Source organism: Neopsephotus bourkii, unplaced genomic scaffold, assembly GCF_033783945.1.
Source record: "Neopsephotus bourkii isolate Nb327-2 ecotype Australia unplaced genomic scaffold, CSIRO-AGI_Nbou_v1 NB_196, whole genome shotgun sequence".
NCBI classification, from domain to species: Eukaryota; Metazoa; Chordata; class Aves; order Psittaciformes; family Psittacidae; genus Neopsephotus; species Neopsephotus bourkii.
In genome coordinates, this window is record NW_026900709.1 from 860582 (window position 1) to 881005 (window position 20424).

The window sequence follows — 20424 nt, forward strand, 5'->3', positions numbered from 1 at the left end:
ACTTTCAGACTCTTGGTATGCTGTCATTGGGACGCAGAAATCTTCTATACTGTCTTTCCCCTGACTAAAGTGGACAATGGGTTACTATGAACAAAGTGGGTGTGTTTTCTGAGCCAATCTGTACAGCTTTAACAAGTGTTTTGCTGACTTGCAGGTTTGCTTTTGGTCTGACTGAGTTATGCTTTGACACCCACTTAAGTTCTAACAGCAGTGTCTACTGTACATCCTTTTTCCCTTATCTGCCAAAGGAGGAGAATCAGATTTTCTAAACATAAGTCAAGTAACTTCCCATGCATTTACAAAGGCTTAAAAACTCTTAACTCTGCATGTGTGAAAACAGATTGCTCCATCACTCTACGCCTAGAATAAGAGTGGAAAGCACATGTTTGCATGCTTCTCTTGTGACCAAATGCAATAGTTTAACTAGAAAGAAATATTGACCCACACAAGGATAGGCTGAAGTATTTGAAAAAGCATTATTGAACAGTGTGCACTTTGTCCATGCACTTTGCAAGCATTTAAGCAAAACATCCTTGTTCAGGTTTTTCTGCCCTTCAAAGTTGCAAAATATAGTCTGTTATTTAAACCAGAAGTTAGAGACATAGTCTAACTCCAGGAATAAAATTACAGTAATTTTTACTCCTGCAGTTAACAGTACTCACAAGAAGGAAAAAGAATGTGTGAGAGGGCAAAACATTAGGGACTATTACTCTTACTCTAGCTTCTCTAGTACTAAGTACTTGAGAAAGACGTGAATGCGGAGTACAGAACAAAATACTCCTTGAGGACATGAAAACAGGTCAATCTTGAGGCAGATAAAAAATGTTTATCACCTTCACAGTGCTACATTTAGAAAAGCTAGATCTATTAGTTGCACTCATCTCTAGCAGAAACAATCCATACTCTGAGTTACTTCAGGTTTGCCTGTAATCTTGTGTAGTTTGAAAGTTACAAAGAGCTTATGACTTGTCATTGATGCAGAATCATCTGCTAGTTTTTAATACTAAAAAGCAATAGAAATTGTTATTTTAAATTACTCTGGATTTGCCTCTTCATTTCTATCATAGAATGTTTGATTTCTTTTCTTTGGTGTCCCTGCCTATAGCACGGGAGGGTGCAACTACATGATCTTTAAGGTCCCTTCTAAACCAAACCATTCTGTGATTTATGAAGCTTTACCTGTAAATTGCGATCTTTTGTAGCCTATGAGTTTAAATAAATGCTTTGCTAAATTAGTTGTGTAGGAGGCTGTGAAAGAAGCCCCTGTCCAGTGGGAAAGAAGCATAACACTGTGACATGAAAAGATGTGATCTTTATCAGTGATCACTGAGGGAACACAGACAACTTAGGCAATGAGCTAGTTCTGCTAGTGCGAGACATACACACCAACAGCAACTGTAGCATTTTTGAACTACTAGACACGAACTTACTTACCCTTTTGGAATTTCTAAGAGACAGTTTCCTCATTAGAGAAACAGAAGATAGTTTAAATTGAAGGCACTGAGTTCACTCTATCCTTTTTCCTTTAACAAGATTCAATTTTCAGTCCCCATATCATCAGTGCTCAGTTTAAGAAACTCCATTTGAAAATAGAACAAAGTCATAAAATACGTAATATGCAATACACATTGCCTTCCACAGGAAGGGCTGGTATCTCAACTACCCAGTAAGTGACCTAGTGCAACAAGCAAGTAATCAGAGCAAGAGGTATCTTCAATTGTTCTACCTTTGGTTGCTGAGCCGTGAATTCCACAGGGTGCTAGAAAATTGAGAACTTCCCATAATGTGAACACCTGAGTACAGGAAAACAGTGAAACCACTGAATAGTAAATGGCAAAGGGCCTTCTACAGTCAGAAAAAGTGTTCTTTATCCATGGAGTGTATTACACAATACTACTGACAAATCTTCTTTGTACCTACAGGGGTGAATCCGTGCGACTACATTTTCAAGTCAGTACCCTAATACTGCTCTTATTTTGTGACAGTGAAGGAAATTACTGATTTCAAATTTTCGGAACGTTTATCTGTCTTTAACACTAACATTTTGGTAGCTCCTATTAAAGAGGTATACCACTTACCCTAATGCTACAAGGTCTGATACATGCAACAAAGCTCATCGTTTCAACTTGCCACATTTCAATTTCCACACAGGAATAAGTAATTATTAATAATAATAATTCCAATTCCCATAGGGGGATATCATGGTAATAATGTAACTGGGCACAACCAATAGAGGCATTTTTCTAGGAAAACCTCTAGTTCAAAGAGGAATCAGGGAAAATCCTTGTGAATGAGCACAGCATCCTTCCAAAGATGGATTATCACACAAGCACATCCTAAATACATATAACAAGAAGCAATGTTGTATAAAATACTCAACTGTTGTACTTTTCAAGACTAAAACCAGATTATTATGCCTAATGTTTTCACCTAAAGGTTGCTGCTACAGAAGGCAGTCATCTCCAATTCAGTATGGCAAAAGATGACTGGGAAGGTAAATCATTTGCTTTCCATTGCTCAGCAAGTCAATACACAAAACTGCTGCATCACCAGTGGTAGTCCTGAGTTGTAAGAGCACAACTTCACTTTCAGCTGTTGTGCCTTAAGTTATATCTGTGACTGGTAAATTAAAAATCAGTTCAATAAAGACAGGGCTATATGGTCACAGAAAGGCTTTACTATACTTGTTGCTTGATTTCTCCTCAATATTATTTGTGCTTCATGACTGTTTCCATCCCATCACTATGGAAAACCTTCATCTACCAGATCCATGCTAAATATTGCATAGCAAGATACCCAGAAACTCAGTAAACAGAACAAATCATTTTTTATGTAAATTTATTCATCAGCTTTAACAATAGTAATACATAAATCAATGCTATGTCCAGCATAAGGTTGTATAATAAAATACGCTATTTTGTAAGATTGATTTCTAGTGCGTACATTTTAAGGGCAGTTTTCATCCAAATTGGACACATTTAAAAAAAATAAATAAATACAAGGCCAAAAATGCTTCCTCAGTGAAAGTCCTGCTAAGTAAGAATTCAGGCTCCACATTGTTTCGAAGTACTGATCAGTACAGGTGTCTGTGTACATCACATTTACACAAATGGGGTGGGCTCAAGCAGCAAACATTTTTTGACATCTGACTCAGACCAATAGATTCAAGATTTCAATTTAGACCTTATTATTCCTCTAAAAGCTAGCATCCACCTTCTTTCTCTTTTAGGATTATCTTGCCTTCCAGGTGTGTACATGAATCCTAGCAACATCATGTGTGCAAAATACAAAGGTCCAGTCCCCTCCCAATACTACTTTTCTTGGCTTGAGATCCAGACTGCACTACCTAGTGGAACTATTCATGAAACAAACTGCTACACAACTCAAATAAGACTACATTGCTCTCGGTGGGAAAAAAAAAAAAAGAAAAAAGAAAAAAAAAGGACAAACTTTGGAAACAGATGGGAACACAGTATGCTCCCAGCTCTATTTGTTATGTTTTTGGAGCTCTACAGACTTCAGAAATACATTCTCTCTGGATGCCTGGTGCTCAGTGATTGCTACAGCATAAAACTTTAGGCATACTGGGTTCTGTAGGTTATAAACAGCCCACAAGAAGCTGCATTTTCAGGTTTGTTTCCCTGATGGCCAGTGAGTCTAACAAGTACAATGGCATTCGGATATTCAAAGTGCAGTATGGAGGCATTCACTGACATTTGGGCTACCTTTATTTATATTCAGCAATACTAAAATCTGGTCCCAGTTCAAATTAGATACATGTGAGAAAACATATTTGGCAAATCAGAGGTATTTTATTTACTTGTGTTCCCTTTTCCTTAAGAACTTACACTCAGGACTGAGTCACAAGTGTTTACAACTATTCTAATTTACATATTTTACTTTATTAAAAACCTAAAGCGTGGTCAAAGTATAAACACTCATAAAGCTAGTGAAAACATCCCTGAGACACTTCCAGTAACATAGTGGTAACAGGTAGCTTTGGTCCATTAGAGGAGAACTGTTACATCCAGTTATTGAATACTGAGGGCTACAAGTACATTTGCTGTACATTCACTTCCACTCCTCTTACAAACTACTGTATCCAAAAGAAAACCCACATTCTGTTTAGTTTGATACATAATGTAATCATTAAAAATTTTATGATGAATGGCCTAGATTCAGCCCTGGTGTAACGCCTTTAATGTCAATGGAGCTCACACACATTCCAGGGTTGAAGTCTGGCAACAGAGATGACTGTGAAGGCCAGTACCTAAAATACAAAATGGCTTAAGAGTTGCAGAGCACACCCTTCACAAGTTGCTGGTGTATGTTTTTGCATACCAATTATTTTGCAAACATACATTTTTACAAAGATTTAAGTTTAGAAGTCATACTGTCATGCCATAGGAAAATTCAGATCACCACCCGGTTCAACTCTACTGTGAGAGCAAAGTGTGTAGTTTCCACAAAAGTGCACATACGGTTACTGACTATGGAAGTACTGTGTTAGTAGACATGCAGGGTAAAAAAAAAAATAAAAATGCAAGAACTTCCTGAAAAATCAGAGGGATATATCACTCTTCATTGCTCCGAAATTGCTTTAGAGGGCCACAGAGTCCAACATCTCACTGTCTTAGCGGTATTTCAGACCAAAATGAGTCAAAATTCACATACACGTAAAACAGGTACACGCAAGTAATCCACTTTTTGACTTCTTTTGCCTGGAATACTAATAATATACCAATACATCAGACTTTAGTAGGGTTTCTGAAAACAACAGCAAAAATAACTAAAGCTGCTTGCAAAAACTAAGTTAGCCCTAGACGTTATCTTCCTGTACCTTAGCACTTTCTGCTACATTAAACCTGAGCAGACCTGTCATTTGCAATTAAAAAAAGCCATGCTTTCTAATGTTACATCAACAGCTTCTGCTAAGATGAGGCTATGTTTTACTTTATCAAGTGCAACAAAAGTGTAATACAATATCTTTTACCTAGCACTCATCTAATTTGTACGAAAACATGCAAAAAAACCTACAAAGGTGTTTCTGTAAAGTTAAACCAAAACAGCATAATAAAAATGTATTTTGGTAAAACATCGGAACTCAAGAGTCCACTTCAGGAATCCAAGAATGATGCTTACACCATTGCTCATGGTAAGGTGGAAAACCGAGGAAAAACTCCACAAAAATCAAATACTATAGATCAAGTTATTCTGAAGCAACTAAAAAAAACCCACCTTGTTTTGCTCAATAGACACAAAAATTGTTCAGACTTCATGAACAAATTGAGCTAGTATAACCACTAAAAAGTATCACTGTAGGGGGGTCAGCAACAGGAAGTCAACATAACTTTTGAGATCAAGTACTAGATGTAGGGATCCTTTGAAACACCAGCTGTCAAGATCCAATTAGGTTGTCCTCTACCAAACATGAAACACTTTCACAGGGTCACTGTAAGATGACTTTTAGCTCTCTTTGAACAGCTTCCTCAAACAGCTAAGTTATGCTGTTCGACTCTAGAGAAACACCTTAGGGTCACAAAAAGCAGTATATGTGTTTAACCACTATATTTGTGTAGCAAGCTAGTAAGAGAAGTGGATCCTCTCAGACAGTAGATGTGTTACCAGTTGGTGAACTGTCAGACACTTTGGGATCAGGAGTGCGGCATGAAAAAAGTTGTTTTCCCAAGGTTTTCTGCGCAAATCTGAAGTACATTATGTGGCCCATGGCAACAAAAGACACAGAAATAAGCACCAATAAGCCAAAAGCTTCAGGATTTGGGGCCAAGATGACCATGATGAAGTGCAGCAAATCAAGAAGATAATTCATGGAGTTTTGGACACCATTTATGATGCCTCTTTCAGATTCTACCACATTTTCTTGGAGCAATTGTGTGACAGTCAAATCAAAGGACCAAAGGCCTATGGAGAGAAAACACAGTTATCAGTACAACTGGACTTCTTATGGTGAACTTTCATTGCTAGCAAAATTCAATTCATGCTTTCAAATTTTCCACTTTTGCCAAAAATGCACAGGACAAGGCTAGCTTCCTGTCAACCTGGAATGGATTTCACACTGACAGTCAAGGAATTTACTTACCCTTTACTAATATATCCTGAAATAATACATACAGCTTGACATATGAACTTGTCTGTAACATCTTGCTTCAACAAATCTACCAAGTTAACAATGTTTTGTTCATCTGCTCCCTATTTAAACAGCTGGTTTACAGCTATTTACAGTGTATTCACACTAGCTACAATTGCTAAGTTTTGCATTAAATGTTTGCAATGAAAAAAAAATCAAGTACATTTTAAACTATGCAGAATACATAATTTACACCTAGTCTTCCATACTATTTTAGTCCATTAATGGTTCAGTTTTAAGTTTATCTTGCAAACAAACTTAATACACGTGAATCAATTATTTTATTCCTCAGAATTCTACAGATGAAAATTGCTGTTCATTACATTTATGCATTTGATTGCCTCTTCTTTTGGCAGATACTAATACAACACTAACCAGCAATGCCTCAATAAATTAAGTATCACACAAATAAAAGTTTGTTCTAAAGCTTCTTTGCTGGTCAAAAGTTTAAAGGGTAGACAATTTATTTAATGAATGGATTAATTTACTGAACTCCTAAGTTCGAAGGTTTTCTTAGCAGATGTGTTTTGTATTGTTTCCAGTTAATGAACGGTTCTATATGGTAGTGAAGGAAGATATCTAGAAATGAGCAAAGAAACAAGTCACATTCACCTCCAAATGCTGTAACTTCTCTGCTACTAGTGACATATGATATGCAAGAAATTAGTATTGCAGTCTCTGCACTGGCAATACTATTGCAAGCTGATTTCACTTTTATGCAAATTGTAATGAGTTAGCCTTAAAAATATGATACAATGCTTCAAATGTAGCCTATAGGTATAAACTCAAATCTGTATTTAGTTGATAGGCACTGTACTTTTATAATTAAAAGCAGTCAATAGACCACATTTTAATAGAAATATAATACTTACCAACTCTAGCAGCAATGACTCCTGCAAACAGGAGACTAACAGAGAGCAAAGGCACAGGCTCAGGACTCATCTCTGGGTCGCTGTTAGCCGGAGTAGTAGACCCATTTAACAAGTTGGACATTTCAGTTGCAAAAACCACTTGAGGCTTATCTTCTGGAGATGCTATAGCAGGTAATGGTTCACTTTCAAACAGCCTAGCACTGATGTCAGCAAATGGGGAGACAGTCAAATCCATAGGACTTCCAGGCATAAACACAGAGACAGCACATAAGACCAGGCAAGCAAATTGAGCAACTCCAGAAATGAGGCCCGTGCGAACCAGGCCACATTTGCGACGAAGCCAAGTGAAAGCTACTGTTCCCATGATTCCAGTGACTGCTGAGGCACCCATCAGGAGACTTAGCACTGAGCCACTCAAACCCTGAGTGTAGGCATAGCCTGTAGTAATACAATCAAAGCCCAGAACAGTCATATACAGAAAGGCAAGACCCATGCCTGCAAGAAACACTGGCTGGTTGTAGTACGCAACCCATCCATCACGGAATGTGATGAAAGGCTCAGCAATCCGGGCACCGCAGCTCATCTCCTTCTCCTGTTGGGGCTCAAAGCCAGTTACATCTTTTTCAACAATTAACTGCACTCCTTCAGCAGGTTTCACATCACTCTCTGTAAACAGAAATGTAACTGTTAGATATATTCTTGCCTGGAATGTGCAGAGTGCAAACTAAGACAATTGTTTGTACTTAGGAAGTTCACTGCTGCAGAAATGCATCAGTTAAATTTTGCAATCAACCTCTGATTATTTAACTGTTTTAAAGTGTCCTTAAATCCCATCTGTCTAGTACGATCAAGTAAAGCTTATCCCTATCAACTTAAACTCCTACTTATTTAATTAAATTGTGGTAGGAGAAAGCATGGCTTGCATCTTCTCAGTAGACTTGACATTGTATGTTCTATTTCCATGAAGAAATCATTCGCTTAATGAATGCTAATGTTAGTTGGCATTTTAGCATAACTTTCTGTTTAGATGCACTAACCACAGAGAGAAGGAAATACGTAAACATCTGTCAATATCTCATGATATGGTAGAAGAACCAAGACAAAAATCCTTGCTGAAGCCTACCAAAGCCAAGAGCTTTCAAAACCTGCCTTAAAAAAAAAAAACAAAAAAAAAACAACCTAAATCTCAGATCGTGCTTTTCCACAATTCCATTTTAACTCCAATACAGAAGAATGGCACACTGATGACAAACAATAATAAAAAAAACCCACAGCAGTTTTTAGATTAGCAGAGTAGATAAAAATGATATAAATGTTCAGATGCCTGAGCAGTGTTTTTACACTGTCAAGTTTGAAACAAACTCCACATACAGCAAGTGAGACATGAAGCTTTTTGGCAGCTTTTAAAAATGCAAGTCCTCTGGTGAAATCAGAAATACTGCAATGGCAGCCTTTTTGTTACATACTGACATCAGCTAAATGCTTCATTTTTCAGGAGCCAGCTTCAAATCTATAGAGCCTTCTATGCTCTTTATCTTGCTTCCCTATCCCAGGCCGAGATCAGCCTAGTCCAATAGTTCACTGGACCAGCTATTACCACAGTGGATCTGCTGGTTATACTGGGCAAAGAACAGATTGCTTACTAGCTCTTAAAAAAAAAAGTGAAAAATTCTTCATATTTGTTTTAAAAAAATAAAGCCCACAGCATGCTGTAGTTGGGAGCCCATAGCATGAGCTTTCAGCAGTATTCATGTACTGCTACCTTAAAAATGGGAAAATGCTTGTTTTGTATTCCAGTACCTGATGTTTCCAATACTTCATAATAAACAGTCTGCTTCTAAAGCAATTTTAATTTGCAACATGAAAACTATCTAAAGAAATGTTAATACCAATTTTAAGGTTGCTTACAGTCATAGCCATATAAATTGCAGATCACAGTTGCTCATGTTGGCCAAGGAAGCATAGTGAAAGGCTCAAGTACATTATTTTTTTTCTCCACCATCTCTTGCAGCATGTGGAACTCACTGAAGCATGCTAGACTAGAAATATTACTACCTACTCCATAACCTCCTGAATGCTTGTTAGTACTGAGTTAGCAAGAAAGAGCCCTACCTACACAGGCTACAGGCACTGCAGAGCAAAGGGTCCAGTTTATTAGTTATGGTATAGATGGATAAAAGCATTTCTTGCAATCAGCCCTAAGTAACAGAGCAGACTTACACTAAAAAATTAATTTAGAAAGGACAGAATTCATTGTTTGGCTGCATTTTAAGGAATTCCTCAAATGGTTGTAAATGTACTGCTACTTAAGAGTCTCTGTATCCACAGCCTGAAAACTCCAAGCTATGAGTAAAAAGCTGTACAGGCCTCAAGGCAGTGTCTGAAGAAGACAAGAGTCAACGCTTTAAGATCGACTGATTCAGTGAGTATACTGTGAATTTGAACAGTTACTTTTGTGCTTTCAGTACCTTTCTTTACATTCAGATCGACTGATTCAGTGAGTATACTGTGAGTTTGAACAGTTACTTCTGTGCTTTCAGTACCTTTCTTTACATTCAGCTGTTTCAGTTCTGATTCTTCAACTTTTGCAGATTTGAGAGCCAGAGTAGGGGTTTTCTGATAAACCTTCCAGAGCAGCAGATATTCCACACACATCGACATCAGGTTCCAACCAGAAATGAATCCACAGCCAATCATTGGGGAGCCAAATGTCATTATCTGACCAACTGCCACTGGAGCCAAGATATTGGTCAACTGATCAATTCTTCTTATTGTGGCATTCATATCTGTCAAAAATCAGTTAATGATATGAAGCAATTGCTGAACACTTACAATGAAATACTGACAAATGTAATTGAGGATTGCACATGTATACACATCACACTAAGAAGTCTTACCCCAAGAAAAGTAAGTGGTTTCAGCAGGAGTTAGACTGCTGACCAGAGATACCTTTAAAGTATATTAATGTTTAATTTTACTGCAACCAACCTGTTTGTAAGCCAAAACCCTCTTCCCACCAGTTTTGCCTGTGTGAGGTCTACCAGGTTTAGCATGCTGGATTCACAGTGGAAGTATACTACTGCAGGTAAAACTGTTAGTGATGGGATAAGATTACTCTTACGTCCTAGTGACATTATGGACACTTAAGCCTATTTCTGTAACATTCAAACCCTGCATGTACAACTCCGGACATTAAAAGGTACCTCATATGGCAGAATTCTTTCCTATAAAGATTATTTTAGCAACTACTATCTCCCAATATTGGACCATATATTTCTTAATCTCCTCCATTCACTTTTAATAAATGGTGACCACAGTTCCCACCACGATAGCAGCAGACCTTTGAAATGGCTTTAAATTTCCTTATCGAGTCACACTGGTTGATGGAAGTTGTAGGTATTTTCAGAACTTAGTGAGCAAAGTCCTCACTCCTTTCTGTTCTGCACTTTGATGTTTACAGTCAAAACAAGCAGTCCATTCTTAGCATGAATGCATCTTCCATTTGCTGGTAGGGGATGTCTCACCCTCCCCAATCTTATCCACTGGAGTGGCATTACACCCTCTGGGCTCCTGTAAGCTTCCAATTAGTGGTGCCATCATTCTATACCTAGAAGTTGCCAGATGCTCAGTGGTTCTGCACATCATGGCTTCAGGCTGCTTAGAAGTACATCTCAAACCCATTTTAGAATCCTATTATGAAATTGGAGATTTTGAAAGGCAAGTGAAATTGTAAGTATGAAGCTGCTTTTCTGAATCTACAGAGAATTAATCCTTGCCATTTAAAGAAATGTTTAGATTATTCTATTTAGAATTCAAAGCTAATTCAATGTTAATTATTTGACCGATGGTTAACTGAGTAAGCTAAATACTTGCATAACGTTTGGCTTTAGAAATTTCAAGAACTAAGCTTTGGGTTCTGAGTTATTTGAGGAAAGCTAATATTTCCAGAAAGGAAAGAAACAAAGTAAGAGTCAATGGAAAAATTAAATCAAGGACAAAAAGAAGGGCAACTGTTTATTTCCCTAGTCCACTAAGCTACCTTTCCTCAAAGAGGAGCCTTAGTTAACAGTGCAAAGAGGTACAACAGTATTTGCAAACATGTCAATACTGGCGTTTGGTTTTTTATGTTAAGAAATTTCAACAGTCTCCAAATTACATTACGATTAAACACATAACAACCCTATTCAGACTGGAAAAGATCCTTTAGATAGATTAATTGAACTCAGGTGCTTGGTTCAAGGGATTTTCTTGTTTTTAAATTAAGTTGCATGAGCATTTAGAGTAACCTTTTGCCTGATTTTTCAGTACAGAGTGTAAGTGGTCATAGAATTCTGTCTGACATGAAGTAGCACAGAGGCAGGACTGCCTCCCATGCAGGTGTGGTCTGTACTTTATCTCATGTGTAGTAAGTAGTACAGGGACTGGGGAGACAATTTGCTGAATAAGATCTGACACAAGAAGAAAGGTTAATGAGAACCACTAGGACTTTAAGGCTTTTATGGAGAGATAACTTTTCTACTCATGATTCACATGCATAAAGAAGTTAACCTGCACCACTGCTCTACAAAAGGAATAACCTAGAAAGGCACTGCAAGGTCAAAAATAAAAGGCTATGGCCAAATAAGTGTATACTGGGAAACAAAAGCAAGACACTGCATGCATCTAATTGAAAACTAGCCTCTCCTGGATGAGATGTGCAAGTAAGATTCCTTCACTGGAGATAAACATCAAGAATAAATCTACAATATAGAATTCAAACCCCTAAAAGGACTCTGGCATATAAACCGAACTCTGGGCAATTTAGGCAACTTCAAACAAACTTAAAGAGTCCAGAAACTGAAATGCTGTCTAGTCCTGGAGGTATCTAAACTCTGCTTAAAGTTTTAAGTCAGGCTTAAAACTTCAGTCACAGAGTTACTTTAATGAGCTATTAATGACTTGGCAATTTAGGCTGTTCTGTGCCTTGTTTGCACTTCCTCTTTCTGGGGAGGCTTAAGTTCCCTTATAGGAATGATTCAGAGCCCTAACCCCTAACCTGCCCAAGTTCATTGCAAAACAAACAAACAAACAAACAAAAAAAACGCTGCTTCTCATACACTGTTACAATCAAAGCAGCAGCACAGCTAAGATCAATCATACATCCTTGGTTTGAATGGCCTTGGGACCAGCAAAAGTGAGTCAGGTTTAACACTTCCTTGGAGAGGACCCGAAACAGTCTCATTCAAACAGTGTCATAATGTCAAGCTGCAGTAAAATTTGAATGGAAACTCACTCTCTCTCCCAAAAAGAGAAAAGAAAGGGGGGAAAGGAGGAAAAATATTTGCTAGGCAAAAAATAAGATGAAGTCTGTAGTCTAATACCAAAGGTATCAGATGTCAGAGGAACACAGAGCTTTCAGCTCCAACTGAAGAAGAGCGTTCACAGCTCTGAGTTAAGACCTCTAATGCTACAGAAGTGCAAGATTTTAAATAGATCTGCATGAACAGCATTTCCTACTGACAGTTTCCTGATCTGTCTCCTTTACTGTTCTGGACTTCATTCTCATGTACCTCTTTCTTTGATCCCTGTGTGAGGAACCCAGTTACGCAACAGTTTTGTGTTTCATTCCACAGTCCTAAAAATAAAGTGTTGCAACACTTGGCTTTAAACGCCTGAAGTTAAATAGCTTTTCTATTAAACACTGGTTATTTGATTTAAGTATGGTGTGTGTTTATTTGTCTGGCAAGAATAAAGTTCTCCTGACAAAGCTGCAGTAGGACTAAAAGGAGGACAAAACATGTTTAGGGATGCCTAACTGAATTATGGTCACAACAGTAATTTCCAATCTCAGCAAATGTAATCCAAAGCAGGAAAGAGGAAAATAAATGCTGCCCTTTTTACCTGCTGTTTTCTCATAATATAGGGAACGCAAAGATGTGCTGACCTCTGTAAAACTCCAGTCCAAAAAACAGGCTTGGAAAGTAACACATTGAAGGCATTAAAAAGGCAACGTATTTCACCTGCCAGTTTGCTTCTGTCTTCCCCTGCAATCACAACAATCCAGTCCCTCTGAATTGTGATTGCTGTGGCAGTGCTGGCCAAATTGGCAATATTTGCTATTGTGATAACCAGGATATAGCACATCGTCTAGAGAAATGAGGGAGAAAGAGTTAAAATGTGAGAAAATTGATGGAGATCTCCACTCGTACCCTGTAAAACCAGAAAAGACACTTTTGCAGTTGAATTCATACATTTCAGTGTTATTCTTCAGACAGAATAAGACCAAGTCTACTTTACAATTCCTGAAAGAAAACCACCACCTCTGTTTACTCAACCAGCTCAAAGTTCCCTTTTCCAGCTTTAGCTCCCAGGAATGTCTGTCAGAGTAGAGGAAAAAAAAAAAAAAAAAATCATGTCTCCCATGCTCCCCTAAATTTATTTGTAAGTTAATTCCTTATTAACAAGTTCAAGCACTCACAAGAAGCCATCCATGGTATAAAGTCAAAAGCTGTGTCTTAAACAAGAAGATAATCATCAGGATAATACCACACAGGATGACGGATGCATTCTGTACAACCAGGGATGTCTGGGCCACTGTTTTAAATCAAAGCAGAAAGCAACAGTTATGATCAGAAGAATGAGCTTACTATAAGTAACATGCACAGATTCTTTAAAACTTTTTATTTTCCCATTTCCCCCCTAAAATATAAGTGGTAAAACTGTACTTTGTTTCAAATGTTGAATCTTCCACTGTGTTAGAGAAACAAGTATCTGTCATAACTTCACAGCTCTGAACAATTCATTGCTCTTAATTTCCAGTCCAAGTAGTTATTTTCTCAATCAGAATCCAAACTGCACCTATTTAAATGCTGACACTATTTTTAAGTGGGTAAAAACAAAACTCGATGCTCTAAAATTCTTCTTCAGCGTACCACGGAACGATAAGATGAACTTTTGGAAAATAAATATGTGTAAGAAAAACTTGATGCCATGTTATTAATAAATGACTACAGACTACACCAACAAGTAATTCAAGTGTATGTTAGTATTAGATGGTAAAGGATTTGCTCTGTAGCCCTTGCAGTTTTGTGCTTTTCACCTTTTGCATTTCTGTGCATCTCTGTTTAGCCTGAGTAGCAGACCTAGCACGATGTAAACTGTTTTGCTCCTGTCCTTAACACTACCTCTGTAACCATTACCACTCTGAAAAACTACCCTTCTGAAAAAGAAACCTGTGCAAGCCCCACTCTCATATTTGACTCGAAGAGTTAACTCTATTAGCCTTATCTTTTACCATTAATTTGATAACCTGCTCTGGGCATCTAACCTTTGAGCCTGGAGTTCTTGTCCACCCAGTCTCCAATAATGGCTCCCAGGAGAAGAACTGATCCCGCCACAACCAGTCCATAGACTGCAGTCAGGAGTAAGCTGTTTCCATAAAGTTCAACCAGGAATACAGACACAGCAAAATGCCACATACGATCTCCCTTTAAGAGTAACAGAGAGTACATACACAGCATTACAATTTGTACTTTCCAAGCACATGGGTTGACTATTTTATTAATGCCCTGATGAAAATCTGTATGAAAATAAAGGTTTGCTACACATCCACTGGTGTGCGGGGGGGGAGGGGGGGGGGTGTTTGTTGGGGGAGATGGGTTTTTTGGTTGGATTTTTTTTGATGACTGCATCCCACCACCATTGTTTTTATCCCACTATCATCTGTTCTAATCAAGTGCAACATAACCACTTGCAACACCACATTAAAAACCCCAGCTATTTTCCATTATAATATTAAAGGACAAAGTCTGTTAGCAGCCACATGCAACAAATCCCAGAAAGCTTACATAGATTCTTCAGCACAGATCAAGTATTACCAAAAAGATTTATTGATTACTGTTATTACTTATATAACTTTTCAAGATTGCAGCTTGATCTCAGATGATCGAAACTTAAAATGCTGCTTTAAAACATAAGAGCACCACAAGCCAAAGCTTGCTTATAATTCAGGATAGCCATGGTAAATCAAGAAAGGTGTTGTCCTAAATGTTAGCTAAAGTTTCTGAAGTCAATGGCTTAAGCTCTTTTTAATAATGTTAATAGGATACTACCAAGAGACAGAATTTAATCTATGCAAACTCATTGCTAGTTCAACCTACTTAGCCTATTGCTGTTTACCTACAAGATTTTCATGTTGTGATACCACTTACTACAGATAAAAAAAGAAGCCCAAAATCCTGAACATATTTAAGCAATTTTCATACTATACACAATATTTTTAGGTTTGCTACCTAAAGTCCTGTATCTTCCTAATGTAGACATCAAGGTTTTTCTGCTGTCACATGATGGGAGTCACATCTCATTTTGCTTTTAAACATACTGCAAGAAATGCCCTACAGAAAATGCTTTATCTAATCAATAACAAAAGCAGATTAATAGAAACAACTCGTACTATTCTAGGGCACAGAGTATGTTTACTAAGGGTCCCTAATGTTAGTCTTTTATAAACCAGTCATTCTTCTGCTGCCTTAAATAAGCAATTGCTATGTGATACAGCACCAGTATATTTCGTAGGACCTCCAGTATTCTACAGGACTGGGGGAGGTGTAACATAAAAGCACTTCTAAAAAGCAAAGTCTGCCAAATCTAACATACCATGCAACACAGCAATCGAGATACATAAAAAGCATACTATTTGGAGGGTCAAAGTTATTGTGAAGTTTGATTAAAGTCTTCAGTGTAGCATAAACAAAGAGAATTTGCCTTTTAATGTTACTGAAGTTGTCTAAACGAGGTTTCTTCAAACACTGTAATGTGTAAGCATTCATATTTGCTTCCTTAACCACTGGCAGAAAAAAATTTACAACCCAATCATGTGGGAAAAATAAATTTACCTGTTCAAGGAAAAACTCTGGGGGTTTTCTGTAATTTTATTTTTTATTTAGATTGATTAAAAAAAAGGCAAATATAAGCATACCCAGAATATTTTGAACAGGCCAATCCACACAGATAATTCTGAGGTAACTGAAGCTGTACCAATGTGGAAGAATGAGTTTCTTTCAAGAATTCAAAATAAAAGCAAACAAACCAAACAAAACCAAAACATAAAGAGAGAGCAGAGATAAGTTAGTGTTACAGAAGAATAATATTAGCAAATTGCAGGGGTTTGAAGCAGTATGTAATTTCAAGCTAGGATCTACTGAAATTTAAATAATAAATACTGCCTTAAGAAATCGGCAAACCATTGATTACATATCCTTAATCCCACTTTAAGATGTCTCAAATGTGGATATTTCAACACTTCAAAATAAATAACTACAGCTGTTTAGCCTTACCAGCCTTTTAAAGATGGTTCCTTCTCTTCTGTCATTATAATTACCCTTATAATCATCTCAGACTGAATGTATACACTGTACACTGAGGCCAACATGTGAAGCAGCACAAGCTACTACCCACTGACAGGCCTCCCAAGGCCGGAGCAGCAGAGATAAGGCTGGGAAGTTGCACCTCACTTCCTGGAAATCATTAGGTCTGGTACCAGCAAGGCAAAACCAGTTTCATTCTGTTCTTTCCTTACTGACGAGTGATAGACAGCAGTGAACTAAAAACATACAGGCAACAGCGTCAGGTCTGAGACTGCAGTTCAGCAGCACAGTCCAGCCTATTAAGATCAAGACCAAGGACACATTCAAATGCTTTACTGAACAAGAGCCTAAGACATAGTCTAGGCTTTGTTAAAGTCTGAACACATGTGGAGATGTGACATGTGTAATGATTTACAGCTCTTGGTATTTGGGAATGGCTTAGTAGCACAGAAACAAAATTAGCTCTCAATTCCAGCAAAACCATATTTATAGTCGGTTTTGTAATGCAGATATGGCCATTTTAGAACAAGATGATCCATTTCTTAGAGTTCTGAAGATTCAGGTGCTTGTTTATTACTCCTGTTAGCAAAACCACTCAGACTACAGGACCATGACAGCTTAGGAAATATAAAAGTTGCAGTGCTGTGCCCAGTTTTGTGAAAGTAAGTTGTATTTCTGTTGCTTCAGCAGGTTTGGTTGATTTGAGTCAAGATATCCAGCACAAAAGAAAGCACGCTGGAACAAGGAGTACACTATTAATACAGCTAAGCAGCTGAACTGACATCTTGCAGCCTAATGTTTGTTATGGTGTGTGACACTGTTTTCAAACTCTGCTTTGTCAGCTTTACTCATGAGCTCAGAGAGGAGTAAGCAGGGCTGGCCAAATTGCCAGGTACAGGCACTGTGGGCATGGATGACAAACTGCTGCAGGGAACAACCTGGCCTCCGAACAGCAGCGAGACAAACATCACCTCTCAGCTACCATTAATAATAGATAAAACATTGCACTTGTTTAAACAAGTCTGATACCACCCTAAGCCTCCTTCCATTAACAGAAACATCAATATGACCTTTCAGGTTAGTGAAAGTGAGGAGCTGCCAGAGTTCGCAGTGCAATGTTGTAACAACTGTACCAGCCATTTGTTCAATGCTATACAAAGCACACATTAAACCAATCCAGATCCAGGACTATAGACAAAATAGGGACTTATCAGGGAGAAAACTTTCCACTTCTTTTGAATCAAGACATTGGATGGAGACTTGAGATTGTATTACAAGATACCAATATTCTTCATTGTATTATATGGAATAGAAGCATGTAATCTATTTTTAGTGCACATTTTTAAGATTGTTAGTATCTTTCAAGTGAGTAAAAACTGGTGCAGCAAGTTACTTTAGTAAAGAAGGAAGGCGTTCCAGAAGACAAGCATTTTGCCAGAGAAAGAGATGACATCTGGCACTCTCAACAGATTTGCTAATGACTAGCTAATGGGTCCATCCAAAACACTGTATTTCCAACTAGTAAGTGCGCGTAAGCATACAGGTCCTTCAGATACATGTTGCCATGGACCATCTTTCATTCTGCTATAGACTACGCTTAATCTCTTTCACTTAGAACTTTATAAAGAATCTCACGGGTTCTGTAGTTACATAAAACCATAAAAAGGTACAGAACCAGGCCTTCAGGAAACCTGAGTACTGCACTACTGAAAACTGGATCTAGTGCAGCATCATATGATGCAAAGATGATGAAGGTCTTTAACAGCTAGGTGTTGTACCAAGAACTCTGTCTCCGTGGTAGTGCCCTATTTTATGAATATCTATTTTGAAAGTACCAATAATGTCCACTGGTAGATTAACAAAATCCTACTTCCACCAGGCCAGTATTTTACTTACCCAAGTGGACAGTGCATGCCCAAGGTAAAGGAGAAACTTTGCCGAAGTAAAATAGGCAACCACAGATCCTAAACGAGAAACGAGAAACAAGAAACAAATGCTAACGGCGATTCGGGCACACGCGCCGAACCGCTGGAGGAACCCAACGCCGCCTTCAGCGCCCAGCCGCCTGCGTCGGAGCCCCCCGTGCCGGCCCCACCACCGCCGCCCGACGAGCGGCCCCGGCCGCCGCCTCCCCGGCCGCGCACTGACCGCAGCGCCGCCGCTCGCCCGCCGGCTCCGCTCCCCGCGCCATGCTGGCCCGCTCAGCCGTCAAGAGGCGGGGGGACGCGCGGCTTCGCTCCGTGTTGCCTTCCCCGACTTAGCTAGCACTGTAGCTGAAGTCGGAAAGCCTTTGCCTTATGCGGCGCCGGCGGCCGGGGACGCTCCGCCGCGGAGGGGCCGAGCGCCGTGGGACGCTCGGCGCGGCTCTAACTACCACACCTTCCCGACGCGCAGGCCCTCCGACTTGTAAAGGGGGCCGCCGCGCACCGCCCTTTGTAGGCCGCGGAGGGACCGCCCCACACGGACCGCCCCAGGGGCGGCCCCGGCCCTCCATCAGCCCTGCTCCGGCACGCCGGAGGGAGGATACGACGACCGGGAACCGTCGGGGGTAACCCGGCCGTGTTTGCGTGCCCGGCGGCTTCCTCTGCGATGGACCCCGAGACCAGCTCCAAAAGTGTCACAGTGTGCTTTCTGAAAGCACGGGAGGGCCGCCAGTGCTCTTTGCTGGGGTTTGCCCTTTCTTGCTGGCTTTCTCTTTTCTGACATTTTAAAACCTGTGAAATTCTTGACTATTCAAATGCATCTAGAAGCTGGGTTGTAAGACAGGTGTCAAATATCACAAGGCTGCAGCTGAAACACCTGGAAATGACAGCTCTCCCAGTTCATACCTTTCAAAAGAACCCCCAACAAACTAACAAGGTACCAAAATTTAAGCTGTTTAACTGAAATAACCTGTTCTCGAGAAGATGATGCAGAATTCACTCATTTGATTCTGGCTCAGAGTCTGCTTCAGATGAAGTATCCTGGTTCCTACCATAAACACTGTGGGTTTTTTTTGCGTGACCTACTTTTGGTACGGACCACCAACCAGCAAAACCTGCATCTCCACAGAAAGTACAAACTCAAAATGTTCAGCAGGCTAGGTTTTTTTCCAGATACTATAAAAACAACTAAGAACTATGTCCTCATGCTTCAGAAAACATGATTGCTCCTGACTGCCAGAGCTCACTTTTTTTCACTGTGTAAGACTGCAAAGATCCCTCCTATATGTGTAAACTTGCTTTTGGTTTGGTTTGTTTTCTGGTGGTTTAGTTTTTTTCCCCGAAGAATATAGGCCATCCCAGAAGCAAATGTCTGATGTAACAGACCAATAAGATGTTCCAGTTTTGCCACTCCTGTGATCTTGTTCAAAGTATTTCTTGTATTAATTAGATGGCTTTCTATGCATGAATCACAGTTTACCCTTTGCATACAGAGAACTATACATGGGGAGAAATGATACAGAAATAAAAATCCATATAAACATAGGAAGCCTGAAATTACTATTTGGTTATCCTTAGAAAATGCACAAAATCTTTTTCCCAGATTGGAATCAAAAGTAGGGGAAATTTTCTTGATGGCTCATCTTATAAAGCCTCACTGCTTAAACTGTGTTCTTCTTTCCTAACAGACTAAAAGAGAATGATTTTTCCTAAAGCTGAACATTTTTAGTATTATTAGCCTGTATTAAATAAATGACCTACAGTTTAGGTTTGGATGGACAAGGAGCTGTTGAGCAAACTCAGAATGAAAAAATATGCTGACAAAAGGTGGAAGCAACGGCAGATGGCCTGGGGGGAATATAAGGACATTGTCTGGGAAGCTAAGAGAAAAGCTAAGGCCTAGCTAGAATTCAGTCTAGCCAGAGATGTCAAGGATAACAAGAAGGGCTTCTATAGGTATGTTGCCAGCAAAAGAAGCACTAAGGATAGTGTGGGCCCTTTCCAAAAGGAAACAGGAAAACTGACTACCTTGGATTTGGAAAAGGCTGAGGTTCTCAATGACTTCTTTGCCTCAGTCTTCACTGGCAAATGCTCTGACTGTGCAGCTCAAGTAATGAAAGACATATGCAGGGACTACA

The 20424-nt window shown here is 39.1% G+C and overlaps 1 protein-coding gene across 1 annotated transcript; it reads right to left on the bottom strand.

Annotated features, from left to right (window-relative positions):
• Positions 1-3886: 3886 nt before the first annotated feature.
• On the bottom strand, positions 3887-18760 carry SLC40A1 (solute carrier family 40 member 1). The gene is made up of 8 exons (XM_061376136.1): positions 18513-18760; positions 18261-18328; positions 14327-14486; positions 13478-13593; positions 13020-13146; positions 9564-9806; positions 7021-7686; positions 3887-5922 (listed from the first exon to the last, which is right to left on the bottom strand). The coding sequence occupies exons 1-8, from the start codon at positions 18553-18555 to the stop codon at positions 5606-5608; spliced, it is 1740 nt and encodes a 579-aa protein (XP_061232120.1). The 5' UTR covers positions 18556-18760; the 3' UTR covers positions 3887-5605.
• Between the last annotated feature and the right edge of the window lie 1664 nt (positions 18761-20424).